Source organism: Jaculus jaculus, chromosome 17 (genome assembly GCF_020740685.1).
Source record: "Jaculus jaculus isolate mJacJac1 chromosome 17, mJacJac1.mat.Y.cur, whole genome shotgun sequence".
Taxonomy (NCBI): Eukaryota; Metazoa; Chordata; class Mammalia; order Rodentia; family Dipodidae; genus Jaculus; species Jaculus jaculus.
In genome coordinates, this window is record NC_059118.1 from 64,247,258 (window position 1) to 64,262,224 (window position 14,967).

Sequence of the window (14,967 nt, forward strand, 5' to 3'; positions counted from 1 at the left end):
TATCCTCCTATCTCTGCCTCCTGGGCGCTGGGATCAGAGGCGTGCACCACCAAGCCTGGCTTATTTCACTTTTTTATGAAAGTAGGAAAAGTTGGTTATCATAGCCTAGGGCTATTGGACATTCCTAAGTGAAGAAGCACCCCAAATCCTACAATCTCATTCTCTTGGGATTTGGGCTTTTATTTGGCTTATTTAAATATCGAGTGCCACATCTCACTAATGCTGTACTACAGACAAAACGGAAGTGACGTCACTCACTCAAGGTCACACGGCATTTAAATGGTTGAGCTGGAGCTACATACTGTCCTTGATCTCAAAACACACAAAACCTTCTGCTTTAGAGGGCTACTTCCATCACATGATTACCAGTAGCACAATCACTACAACAACTTGAGTAGCTTTCACCTCAAAAAGAGAAATTCCCTAAGAACAGGTGAATTTTAAACAGGGGAATGAGTGAAGAAAGGTATAAGTGAGAGCGATTTAAGTACCCAGAGGCTCTATGTCAATGAGGAAGAGTTTCTCGAAGTGAAGAATGCAAGTATGGGTGAGGACAATTGTGCATTAACCCTATAAAGAGAGAGCTATAGGGCTGGAGAGATGGCTTAGCAGTTAAGCGCTTGCCTGTGAAGCCTAAGGACCCCGGTTCAAGGATCGGTTCCCCAGGTCCCACGTTAGCCAGATGCACAAGGGGGCGCACGCGTCTGGAGTTCGTTTGCAGTGGCTGGAAGCCCTGGCACGCCCATTCTCTCTCTGTCCCTCTATCTGTCTCTCTCCCTGTGTCTGTCGCTCTCAAATAAATAAATAAATAATCAACAAAAATAAATAAAAAGAGAGAGCTATAACCAAATCAACTATAAACAGAGGCGCAGGAAGAGAGCAGGGAGGGGCAAAAGAGTGCATGTGATACAGAGAGGGGAGTACTGGGGAACGAGAGGAAGGAGGGGTGGGAGGGAAGGATGAGAATCAACAAAATCAAAGTGTCTTTGAAATGTCAGAATGAAGACACCTAAACCTCTGTATGTCACCCAAAATAAATGAATGAATAAATGAATGATTAAGTGGATGAGGTGCCAGCTATGGTATAGCAAAGGTGTGAGGAAGACAGTGATAAGGACTGTCATGGTGATGATAGAGAGTGATAAGGGCATGGTGGTGGAGTGTGCAGCGATACTAATGATGGCCGTGGGGGTGGGGGTGGTCGTGGTGAAGGTGATGTGAGGTGGTACTGATGCAATTAAAACACTCAGTATGAAGTCATTCATTCAACAGGTATCTGGGCTTTGGGGCGCAATGGAGAATGAAACGTAGCTTCTGCCTTCACCAGGCTTACAATCTAATAGAGAAGACAGACACACACATCAAAAATTTCAATGCAACACAAAAATTTCTCTGATGGAAATAAGCATAGGATAGCATGGGGAAAGCAAATCTCTTGAATTTAACTGGACATTTCCCCGGGCTTACAGTGCTAATGAGTATTGGGATATTGGATGTAAAGACAGAGGGAGACGTTGACAATGGTCATAGACGGAATAAACAAGCCATGTTGTTATTCACAGAAATTCTGTTCCACGGTAGAGATTATACCCAAATAGCCTGTTACCAAGTGCACTGGAGGAAAATGTAGCTGGGGGGCACTGTAATTTATTCCTCTGGAGCCTGTTTTGTTTTGCCATTCAGAAAACATAAGGTTTCTACAACTAAAATTTGTCCCATAGGGTCCCAACACTTACAGTCCCTTGATCCCATGACATTGCATTTTTATTTAATTATGATAAGAAAAACATAGCATTAATGGGAAATTCTGGAGGTGAAAGAGGAGAACAAGTTGTCAATATCATTACATATTTTAAAATTCCAGTGCTTCTTGCCATTGTCAGCCTGGTCTTCCCAGCTTCCCCTGAGGCACACACATTTATTTTTAACCCTGATCTTTGGCTGATATCGAACCAGGACGCAGTCATTAATCCCTCTTAATGCTTTGGTCTGACTGTGCCTTTAGGGAATTAAGTCAGGATTGAACTTTTTTAACTAATCAATGCTCTATGTACTCTTTAGTGTTATAAAACAATCTTGGACTACAGCTCATAAGTCAAACGGGCTACACTGGGGCGAGGGGAGGTTCTAGACTCCTCTGAGCCCAGCAGAAGACGAAGGACTGTAGGTACTTGAGGTAGCACCGACTGCATGGCCTCTCAGCCTCTGCCCCTGTGACCTGCCTCACAGATATACTGCAAATAATGCCTCTTCACTTTCTTCCTGCTCCCCCCCCAGTATTTAGAATGGTTTTTCCTTGTCTGGATACAAAGGCAGTTCTAGTATCACCTCTGTTGTGCTGCCAAACAGCTCCACGGGGGGTTAAAAGAAAACCATGCCTTGATCATTTCTTTCCAGCTGTTTACTTGTCCGTGGGAATGGGCAGCTTCATGTCGCTCCATTCTTCTTCATACAGTACAACCGAGTTACAAATATCCAGATTGCATTCACATTTGCTTGAGTTAAGAATTCCACACCTGACTATTCCATATGAATTTTGACGTCAAAAATAAACGTGCACAATCTGTTCTCTGATCATACAACCAATTACAGCGTAGTCCCCTAACATGCTTATTTTTTAAAAAATACAAAAAATGTACCAAGCAGTACCTGACCACCTCATTGGTTCAGAAAGCAGACAAATACCAATGTCTGCGGGTAGAGGGCTACAGAAGCCTGAGCGCCCACACGCCCTGCAGCCGCTGTCCTTGACCTCCTCAACATCGAAAACTTTAAATAAGCTATCAAAGAAAAAAAAAAAGAATAGGCACGGTTACATTTCCCTGTTCCTGTCTGATTTATGTAATGGCCAATTAGCACTTCCAGTAGTGAGGGAAATTGCTACAACCAGACAGTCAGTGCAACCACGGAGGTACGTTCCAGGCCTCCCCTGGAACCGTGAAAATTGAACTTCTATTGGCGTTTTTGTAAGAACGAGGCCTCCCATCACAGCTTTGCCCGCTTTGTGGGGAATAGAGTCAAAATCCCCATCTGGTAGCCATTGCCAGAAAAGTTCCTGAAGGGAGTCAAGCCCTTGTCTGGAGTTGTCTGTTCATCAGCCTCCATGTCGACTGCTTTGATTGAGTGGCTGTTGTCTGCCTCATGATTCACACACATGAACAGCAGAGAGATGCTCCTTATGTGGGGTGGTGGGAAAGCCAGAATCTCTGGTGCTTCTTAGGATCTTACAGTGCTGACAAGACTCACCTGGAAGGTGTGCCTATATGGCGACTTTTAGAAAATCAACCTGTTAGCATTAATGAGAGATGTTATCGCTGCCCAACATGGCGAGGTGCTAAATCACCAGTTCTACAAAGGGTTTTTAAAAACCTCTTAATGGGGACTGGAAAGATGGCTTAGCAGCTAAGGCACTTGCCTGTGAAGCCTAAGGACTCAGAGTTGACTCCCCAGAACCCAGGTAAGCCAGATATACTAGGCGATGCATATGTACAATGTCATGTGTGCATGCAAGGTGGCACATGCATCTGGAGTTTAACTGCAGTGGCTAGAGGCCCTGGCATGCCAGTTTTTCCTCTCTCTCTCTCTCATTAAAAAAAAAAAAGGGCTGGAGAGATGGCTTAGCAGTTAAGCGCTTGCCTGTGAAGCCTGAGGACCCCTGTTCGAGGCTTGGTTCCTCAGGTCCCACGTTAGCCAGATGCACAAGGGGGCGCACGCATCTGGAGTTCATTTGCAGAGGCTGAAAGCCCTGGCGCGCCCATTCTCTCTCTCTCCCTCTATCTGTCTCTCTGTGTCTGTCGCTCTCAAATAAATAAATAAATAAATAAATAAATAAATAAATAAATAAATAAATACAAGAAAAACCCTCTTACTGGTAGCATTAAGAATTTCCTAAAGAGGTGGTTTAGTGATTAAGGCATTAGCCTGTGAAGCCTAACTACCTAGGTTCAATTCCCCAGTACCCACATAAGCCAGATGCATGTGGCGGCACATGCTTCTGGAGTTCATTTCCAGTGGCTAGAGGTCTTGAGATGCCCATTCTCTCTCCCTCCCTCCCTCCCTTCCCCTCTCTCTCTCTCTCTTTCTCTCTCTCTAACAATTAAATTAAAAATTCAAAAGAATTTCCTAAAAGTATGAGGCACTTCTGCGGTTCCAACAAGGGAGTCAGGGCAACTCTCTAATACTTTCCCAATAGCACACAGGACCACAAGGTCACCTTCATCATCCCGAATTTTCACTTCTGTTGACTGAAGATATTTAACAATTGACAAATCTATAGGGAGCTAGTGGGAAAATGGAAATTACCTAACAGTATCTTCGTACTCACTTTGGAGAAGTCATATCCATTCCTTAAATAACCAGTGTGCAGATGGAGAGGATGGGGTATAAAGAAGTTGAATGACCTTATCCAAGGTCACAGGTAACACTGCAGATGGTTCTGGCACTGCTTGCTTCATGCAATGTCACAGTGCCCCTGGATGCACCCTATTCCTGTCCTTTGTCCAAATCACATGAGCTCCTTGGGTGCAAATACAGTGCCCATCGCCTGCCCTTCCTGACTCAGTATTCTTTCAGTCACAGGGGAACGGGGGACAGTCATCATTTTACCCCTCTGGTGGTAAAAGCCAGCAATATAATGAGGTTTCCATTTGTGAGAAAACAGCCTGATTTCTCCATTATTAAGGTTACATTTCTTATGCCCGTCCTTCCCATATTTTTTAGAGAAAAACAGACATTTATTGCACGCCATCTCTCAAATGTGATAATCATAGTCAATCGAAATGTCGCTTTCCCTGAATTGCTTCCTGGAATGAGTTTCAGTGCAGGGTCTGTCTTGTAATCTCACAGGCTAATTCTGAAGCACGGGCTGCTTCCTTTCCAGCTCTCCCCTGGCTGTGTGATTGGAGCTGCTCTGGTCTCCTGGGACAGAGAATGCTCTTATGGCCAAGGTCTTTGTGCACTCTCTCTTTCTTGACCTCTCTCTTCCTCTCACTCCTCTCTTGACCTAACCTCCTTCTCTCTTCTTTCTCCTCTTGCTCCATATTCTTCCCTCTCCCATCCATCCACCCTTTTCATGCAAATATTTTTAAGGACTCATTCTACACCAACCAGACTAAAGGACGCAGAGCACATGGTCAGGATGTGGCCTTGTAAAATACAATAAGTAGATTCCCTCCCTCCCTCCCTCCCTCCCTGTGGCAGCTTCACTCAGTGATTGTCAATTAGTAAAGAATTATATGGTCAAAGAGAAACCTATTACTAAGAGAGATACATGTTCATAATTTAGCTTTTTTGTTTTTTTAATATGTTCATAGTTTCTTGTAATGTTTATCATGAAAAATGAACCTACTTACCCACCTCTATAAGACACACACACACACACTCCAAAACCTGAAATTAGTTATAGCCTTTACAATATGGGTTAAGGTTATTTTATTGGATTTTTTAAGTGAAATGTATGACCTTGAAAGTGTGGATATTAAATGCTTGAATCAGTGAGTTTCGATGGGGATAATCACCGCCAACCCTATGGAAGCATAGACATTTCCATCAAATCAAACATTTCCCCTGTGTTCCTCCTGGTCAGTTATGGAGCCCCTCTGTTATGCTTTCTTGCAATAGCTGAAATGCCTATTTAAACTTCACATCGTTGGATTCCTAGAGTAGGATCAGCACTGCCTTCTTTGACCCAATCAATGAGTGCATGTGTCTTTAAGGTCATCCTTCCTTTACTGAGCAGCAGTTACTGTGTTTCATATCCCAATGCATCTATCATTCACCTACAAGGAGCCGTTTTGATGGTTCCACCTTAGGACTATGAAGCTACTATGAACATTTTTGGGCAACTCTTTTATGTGCATGCTTGCTTGCATCTGGAGTAAATAGCTAAAGATGCCACATCTACCTCATAGGCTATGCACATGATTAACTTTATAAGATCTGTTAGGTTTGCAAGACAGCTGAAGCATTGTTCCTTGTGCACACAAGGTACATATGAGTGATCTAGTTGTCCCTCAGCCTCATCTGGGTTTAGTGATTTCAGCCTTGCGAATTTTAACCAATCTAGTGGCTGAATCACAGAATCCTGTTGTCACTTTGAATTTTATTTTCTCTGATGAGTAATGTTGCTCAGTACTTTTCATACCTTGCTGGGCACTCACATACCTCTCTTGGTGTGTGATTTTTCTGAGTCTGTGCATTTTCTTATTGAACTATTCATGCTTCCATCAAGCTGTAATTGCTACCTGTATATTCTGAACCATGTCCTTACTAAGACATTTCTAAGGATTTTTTCTAAGGATATATCCCCCAGACTTTGTCTTGTACTTACATTCCTCAAATGAGATTTTAAATAATAAATTGCTTAAATTTTATAAAGCCAATATTCATTTCTTTATATTTGATTTTTATGGTACCATGGATCAAACTTAGGACATATACAAGCTAGGTAAGTGCTTTTCACTAAAATGTACCCCCAGCCTTAAACTGATTTTATATTTATTTATTTATTTATTTATTTATTTTTGAAGTAGAGTCCTTGCTCTTGGCTGTATTTATTTGCTGGGCTATCTTCAACTTGCATTTGTCTTCCTCCTGTCCTTACCATATAACTTGGAACCCAGCAGAGCAACACAAGACACAGATCTCTATATTCCCAAACCAAAAGGCTTCCAGATTTTCTTTCCTAGATTCGCTTCTTTGGGATAGTGTTGAATCCATACACAGAAAGAAGCAGGGGAGCCGCTGTTACCGAGAGCAGGCGACGGCTTGTAGCCCCACATCTGACAGGTCCACTCTTGCTTCTTTCCAGGGCAGTAACTACAGAATTGCACTTAAAAAAAAAAAAAAACCCAGCTTGTCTGGGACACAGAGCCCATGATTAAGAACCGTCACCACTGGTGCAGCTGAGGGTCACGAAACCTAGAAAGGCTTTTTACAAGGAATAAATCTTCTGCTTCAAAAATACAACTATAGGCCTTTGAAGAAGTTCATATTGCCCCAAATTTAAATTCAATAGTCTGAGAAACTACTACAAGCAGGATTAGGTATAAAACTGTTTCCTTAGGGAGTTACAGAAATTCTAGTCTTATGAGAACATAACTTTTAACAATGAAATTTAACAGTGATATAATAGGCTTATAACAGAGAAAGTCATTTCATCATAGCCACATAAAATGTGCATACAGGGAACAGAGATTTCTCAGTATGTTTATAAAAAGCAGAAAGCAAATTTTAGCTGTAAAATATGTCAAAGTGACGCTGCTTGGAACAGGACAATCAAAAAATGCCACTTTTCTTTACTTGACAGTAGCAAGTTAACATCTGCTCCAGCACCAGGACTATTGCTCTGTCCTTCCAGAGGTACAGGATCTCAGGATTATTCTTACTCTAGGGTGGACGTCTACCCAGCTTGACTCCTCAAACAGATTCCGAGGGCAGGGTGGGCCGCTATGCCATGAACTGCACTCCCCCAGAGCCAAACATGGCTGCCTCTGCAATCACTCCCTTCACCAAGGATGTCCTACCCAGGAGACATTGCATTATCCACTGTCGTGTGACTTTTCCTGGGGGGGGATGGATGTTTCTCACCCAAACAGGGCACCCATAACAGGGGAAAGAAACAATTCTATCTTGAGCTTTGGCTTGGCAAACCAATGAGTTTACTGGGTCACGAACAGGCAGCTGCATGGCTGAACACCCCCACCACAGCATGGGTGATATCTCATAGAATCTGGAACCCTGCAATTTCCTGCACAATTTGCAGGCAGACCCACCAGAGTCTCTTACAACTGTTGGTTCCTGCTGATACAACCTGGGGGGAGGGCCATGTGAGCTTGGGAAGTTCTGAGCTTCCCAAGCCTTAAAGTGTCATTCACTTCCTCAATATTTTGAGCCTCCCTCCCAATGGGGACGGTTTCAGTTCTAAGGAAATACATAAACAACACTGCCCAAAGCCTTGCTGGTCTACCTCCCGGATGACTGCCTCTCCATGCCCCCTTGCAACCACTGCCTCTGCGTGAGCAAGTCTTGTGTAGTAACGCCGCATGGACTTCAGTCTTGAAGCTGGAGCCGTAGCTCACTCCACTGCACAGCTCCTCTGACAGACAATGTGAAGTTCCATCATCTCCCTGGACTAAATTTTTAAGCAGCGTTTAAGTACTCAGGAAGTATGAAGAGGAAAACAGCATGTGCATTCTCGCTGCAGAACTGGACATGATGGATCTCTTGGCACAACATCTTCCACTAGCATTTATGAATGATCTTACTTTTGGTTTCACAAAGAAACAATAAAAACACCCCACTTCTCTTTTAATGGAATTCAGACAATCCAGGAAAACTTAAAGAATAAGTTTCTGTTTAAGACCATAGTTTTCTTCTTCATTAAGAATCTGGGGCTGGAGAGATGGCTTAGCTGGTAAGGCACTTGCCTGCAAAGCCTAATGCACCAAGTTCAATTCCCTAGCACTCATGTCCTTATTTCTTCTTCACTTTTTATTTATTTTTTATTTGAGAGCGACAGACACAGAGAGACAGATAGAGGGAGAGAGAGAGAATGGGCGCGTCAGGGTTTCCAGCCACTGCAAACGAACTCCAGATGCATGCGCCCCCTTGTGCATATGGCTAACGTGGGACCTGGGGAACTGAGCCTTGAACCAGGGTCCTTAGGCTTCACAGGCAGGCGCCTAACCGCTAAGCCATCTCTCCAGCCCATGTCCTTATTTCTTATACTGACTTCAATCCCTTTGGCTATGTGCCCACACATGCATCAATCATATGGTAATTCTGCTTCAGTTTTTGAGGCACTTCCATGTTCATTGACAATATGCTTGAGTTCCCCTTTTTTCCCACATCTTCACCCATATTTTCATTCATTGTTTGGAGAAGAGCCTTTGTAAAAGGTGTGAATCTATACCTCAATGTGCCTTGAACTTGTACCTCCCTGATGAGTAGAGATACTAGGCAGCATGGCATTTACCTACTGACTGTGCCGACTGCCTTTTGTGAGCAATTTCTGACCAGATCCCTTCCTCATGCTGCTTGTTTTCTGTATGTGGACATCTCGGATGTGAAGTCTGCATGTGAATTCTGTATGTGAACGCCTCAGAAATGAAGTCTGTACGTGAACACTTTGCATGTTTTGGATACTAGCCTTACTAGCCTATCACCAGGCATTTGATTTGCACATTTTCATGTTCTCTGTATTTGCACTGTTGATTGCTTGCAAGGTGTATCCTATGCAAAGTTAGTTCACATTTTGCATATAAACATCCAAATTTCCAGCCTCATTTGTTGAAGACCTATTTGTCTATGAAATTTGCTTTGAAACTTTGTCAAAAATTAACAATCAGTTTTGTATGTTTATTTCTGCGTTCTCCACTGTGTCCCATTGTTTGTATTTCTACCGCATGATGTCGTGCTATTTAATTGGAAAGTATTGCATTTAATTGTACTTAAATCCTATTTAATTTTAAGTTTTACTTAATTTTATTAAATTTTACTCTAACCAAAAAAACAAGAAGAAATTTTTAAACTTCAAATAATTGCCTCTTCATAAGACATCATTTTTTGAGACATAATTTCTTAACAAAATCCTCTAAAATTATGAAACCAATTAAAGTAATTATGTCCTTTAAATTACATTTTCATCTTAGAAGGTATCAATTTGCTATGAGAGAGCAACAAATTAGGACATCGGCCTTTTCATTCCTCTGCTTCTCTCACCGGAACTTCTGTGCATCTTTTTTCATTATTTTTTTATTACCTCAGACTTGACAGTTATGTCCATTATTTTACTTTTAAGTGTCTGCTATGCTTCTGGAAGTGAATGATTTACTATTAGTTCTGTAATGATATGATTTGGTCCTCAACTTATTCCCTTAGGTCAGTGATCTCCCAAGAGGCCTTGAGAAAATTCCTTGTTTCTTCTATGTATGATTTGTTTCTGCTTTCTCTCCTCTTTTTCCCCTCTTCCTATCTCCCTTTCTCTCTCCCTTTCTTCCTTCTTAAGGCCTTATTTTCTTTTGTTTATTTTCACACTTGCATAGCTCTAATAGATGAAGTCTTGTCTCTTCACAACCCAAGGCAAGTGTGAGTCCTCCCTGACCCACACCTTGAAGCCAGCATACTATTCTCACATGCCCTGAGAGGTGCAGTGAGGAAGGGAAGGGAGGTTACCTAAAGAAGGGACCATCTGTGTTCTGCCCCTTTCTCTAAGATCCTATAAAATTTCCTATGCTGGAGCCACTGCTGTAACTGGAGCTTTCTCTAATTCACACAAGAGAGACACCCTTTGGTTTCCTACCATATCCCGACTCTGGATACAGACCTTGTCTCCCGTTTCCCCACAATCATTGTTTACACTCTTTTGTTCAGGACAACAAAAGGATTAGCATCTAGTTCCAGATTTTGAAAAGTAAATGAAAACGGTCAGGGTCGTGTAGCTCTACAGTTCGGGGGCTGGAGGAGGGGAATCTGAGCAGGCTGCCCCTCCCAGCTTCATTCCACATCTCTCATGTGTTCTTGGTGCCAGTTGTTGAAGGTTAATGCATCATATCACAACACCGATGTTGCTGGTGGCATCTGCTTTGCCAGTTCTCTAGCTGTTATGGGGCAGGGGAGGGTAGTACAACTATCTTGCAATGGAGAACAGCTTTGGCCTGACATCCTGGGCTCATATTGTCTACCTGGTCACAGTGACTCAAGACCAAGACATTTTATTCTGCTCTGTGCAAACCTTGAGGTCATAACAGCTTGTAGCAACAGCCAGCTGAGACAAGAAAAAGGGCCAGCATGCCTTTGAGTTGTCCACCAAATACATCTTCTTGTTTCGAAAGGGTTATTTTGCTTTAACCCTTTCCACCTGTCACTGAAGACTTATCTTTCAGTGTCTGAGCTCCCTAGAAATCAATGTTCTAATTAGAAAACAGGAGGTAATCTGGCCAAATGCTAATAAATGAGAATTGTGATTTATGTAGTCACAGGGATACCACTGAGCATTAACAATTAAAAGGCCTGTAGGGAAGGCGGCAATTCTTTTCTTACTCTTCTCCCTAGCTGATTTGGGTTCAGCTTGATGCTATTAATAGCCCTTCTAATGAATGTGTATCTATCAGAAAATCAGTCATTGGGGCCATGGTTTAGGAACTTTGACCTCGGGGATCTGTAGACCCTATTCTACTTCTCACTGACAGGAGACTGGTAATATGAGTCCCATGTCCAGTCTATGGCCCACAAAACCAAATTGCACCATAGACACTCTTCAGGCTCCATCATAAAAGATACATATTTTTAATAGTTAACTTACTTGCAATGACAAGTTCTCTTCGTGAATACAGCCAGAATGGTTAGGTAGACCCTTGTGAACTCTAGTCAGTTCAGGATCTACAGTCTAGGTTAACATTCACATCCAAGAAAGGCATTTGAGCTGGAGAGATTGCTCAGTGGTTAAGGTGCTTGTCTGCAAATCCTAACAACCTAGGTTTGATTCCCCAGCACCCACATAAAGCCAGATACACAAAGTGGAACATGCATCTGGTGTTCAGTTGTAGCAGCTAGTGGCTCTGGTGTGCCCATTCTCACTTTCTCTCTCTCTGTTTCTTTTCTCTGTCTCTCTCCCTACTTGCAAATAAATAAAAATCATAATTAAAATATTATTGTAGGGCTGGAGAGATGGCTCAGCTGTTAAGATGCTTGTCTGTGAAGCCTAAGGACCCATGTTCAATCTCTCTCCAGATCTCACGTAAGCCAGACACACAAAGGTGATGCAAGAGCAAGGTCACACATGCATACTAGGTGGCACAAGCATCTGGAGTTTGTTTTCAGTGGCTGAGGCCCTGGCACACCAATTCTTTCTCTGTGTATCTCTCACTCTCACTCTCCCTATCTCTTAACATATATATATGTGTGTGTGTGTATGTGTTTGTGTGTCTTTTTTAAAAAAAAAGAAATGAGTTTTCTGCCAGCTGAATTCAGTCTTTCATAAATTTCCAAAGTGATCATTTTGTCTGCATTGAACACCTTCCCTGGGGAGTGACTAAAACTCTCCACTCTAACCTGACTGGAGACAAAGTCAAAGGTGAGGGAAGCAGCATGCCTAAGTCAAACTGGAAAGCAGTTCCCTCAACAGCACTCCACAGAAGCCTCTCTTTGGGCAAAGCCACCCAGGGCTGGAGTGAATCTCACCTCTCAGTGGCTTCCCTTCACCATAGAAGATACATGCACATTTTTGTTGGGTCTGTCTTTTGTTGGTATTACTTGTTTCATCCAGTACTGATTACTCACATAATAACCTTTTAGAGAAGTTCCTAAACCTGTCATTATTTCCCAACATCAAACATGTATTTGATTCTGGATGGCTTGCATAAAATCTCCTCTGAAAACCCCAGACAACCCAAGCAATCATCCTCCAATCCAATTGATTATTCTCTCCTTTGGGCCTCAATTCTACCATTCTACAGAAAAAGACATATTTCTTCCTCCAGTCCATGAACATTTACTTATACTCACCTGACTTCTTCCCCATCTCTCCCCAGGTTCAAGGTCTTGTTCCTATTCAGTGTGTGTTGAACATAGATGCAATTATAAACACTAACACTCTGCTTAAACTTCCTGGGATTCAGAAAGACATAGATTTTCACAGAGCTGATCTCTGTTCTCCAGGAAGTAATGAATCTTTCGGAGAACAGAGCCCTTTCCAACCAAAGGCAGCATGCCAAACAGAGACGTCCCAGCAGGCTCTAAGGGTGCACTGATGGCTGGCGAGGCAGCCACAACACAGAAGTCACCACGCTTTAATATCCGTAGCTTTTGTAACCTAAGTGCACATGCTCCGGATCTGGATTTTATATCACTTACTAATACCTTCAGCTTCCTCAGGAGCTATGCTTCTCAGACTAATGTGCACATGGGTTACCTGCGAATCTTTTCAAGAAATGCATATGCATATTCCATGCTCTGGGAGAAGCCCACAAGAATATTGCTGAAGATACCACAAGTATTGGCTTTTGGGACCCCGAGAAATCCAGGTGGAATAGAACAGGAAGCCTCCTCCTTGCTGGAAAGAAGTGTGCAGCCTGCTGGGGGAGAAAGATCATCAACAGTCTTAACCAGCAAGGGAATCTGCGAGCTATGCAATTGAACTAGTGAGACAGTATGTGCAGTAGTGACATGAGTATTATGGGGTAATAATATGGGTGATTGGATCTAAGGACTACTCCACAGGAATGCATGCCTAGTACTGAAAACCTACTCAAAAGCTGATGGTGTATAAGGTCATAGGCTCTAGAAGGAAGCTACTACTTGTGTTTGCCCAAGTGGGTATGTTGTGCTCATCAAATGCCTTCTAAACACGGATGTTTGTGTCCATATGCTGGCACTCTTCTCACTTGCAGTCTGAGAAGCTTCTTTCTGTGGATGTTGGTAACCACTTCTTGGGAGACGTGAGACTCATCCAAGTGCTAAAAAGTTACAGTTAAGTGCTCAACACCAAATAAGACATGCTTATCACACCCACTAAAGCTCAAGAAACATTGCAGAAGGTGGGGGTGGAAAGAATGTAAGGGCCAGAAGGTGGGGAGGAGTGCTTTGGAGCACTGTCCACTGGACATGAAGTGACCGCTGCATTCACAGTCTGGGAGCTGCTGTACAATATTGGGTTTACCAACATGTCATCATGGATCATGGAGGAGAGCAAAAAAGTCATCAGTGTAGAAGAGTAACCAGGTGGAAAGAAGTCACATAGGAAGGGTGTAAGGTGCCAAAGAAAATAACGGGAGGGGTTATGATCAAAATACACTATGTACGTATATGAAAATTGACAATAAAATGTTTTTAAAAGACAAAATTTCTTTAATGAAATTCAAACATAAATTCTGTGAGGTAACCATGGGAATGCAGCTTTTATTAACTCTTAGTGGTTCCTATGGCAACATGTGTTAACTTTTGCAGTTCCTTGGCATCCACCACTCATGACTGATGTCAGAGCCCAATGGACCACTGATTTCTCATTTGTCAGGTTTGAGTTCTCTTTCCACAAAAACAAACACAAGACAGCCTCCTGAGCCCTTCCTCCCGTCTTCCCCGTGTAATACTAATCCAGACCAGTTCCCCAAGGCAGATCTTTTCTTGGTCACCTGGACAGAGGAGACTCTTCTAACCTGCCTCTCAGCTGCACTCTGCCATAACGACGCATCACTGCAGAGCAGCCTTCGTTAGCAGGTCTCTCCTTTGCAAAGCTTAGTTTCTGCATCATTTCTCTTGACAACACAAGAGAGAGTTGAACAGGAGTGAGGCGTATTCTCTCAAATCAGAACATGTGGAAAGCACTGGAAGCCTTAGCTTGCCCAAGGTGGAAGGGAGTCATCAAAATAACCTTTCTTGCTTCCCACCTGTCATGACCTCCTTTAGGTAAATGCCAAAGATGATGAAGGCGTCCTTGTTGGCTCGTGGGATAATGTCTATGCCTATGGTGTTCCTCCATCAGCCTGGACTGGAAGTATTGACATTCTGTTGGAATATAAGAGCTCTACAAATCCAGTCCGCTACGGCCAGTGTTGGGTTTTTGCCGGTGTCTTTAACACATGTAAGTATCCAGTCGACTGACATTTTTTAATGTAAAGAAAATTTCACTTCAAAATATTTTGTCTATAACCTGACAAAGAGACTTAGCAGCCCCTGTTGGCTGTATAGAATTTATGGGTGACTATTCTCGGATCTAGTCAATACATAATTAAACTGTACTGGATCAAATGCGTTCATAGTCTCTTGGAATGTAGAATCTTTGTGGAAAGCATGATAGATTGTTTCCTACACAATCCATCATTCAGAGCTGTGGGAGGGTGGGTTGTGGAAACAAAGGAAGAAAGTGGGAGGAAATGTGAGCCATTAAAGAAAGATCCTAAAATAATGAACTATAAGGGAAGGTATGCTTTGCTTACTATTGAAAAGTTATAGAAATATTCCTATTTATTA

At 42.6% G+C, this 14,967-nt stretch overlaps 1 protein-coding gene across 1 annotated transcript in view; it reads left to right on the plus strand.

Annotated features, from left to right (window-relative positions):
• Positions 1-14,967, plus strand: part of F13a1 (coagulation factor XIII A chain) — a 171,592-nt gene that overhangs the window by 82,465 nt on the left and 74,160 nt on the right. The window contains exon 7 of the mRNA XM_004666130.2: positions 14,404-14,578. Within this exon, the coding sequence (XP_004666187.2) occupies positions 14,404-14,578 (175 nt within the window). The remainder of the gene's footprint in view (positions 1-14,403; positions 14,579-14,967) is intronic.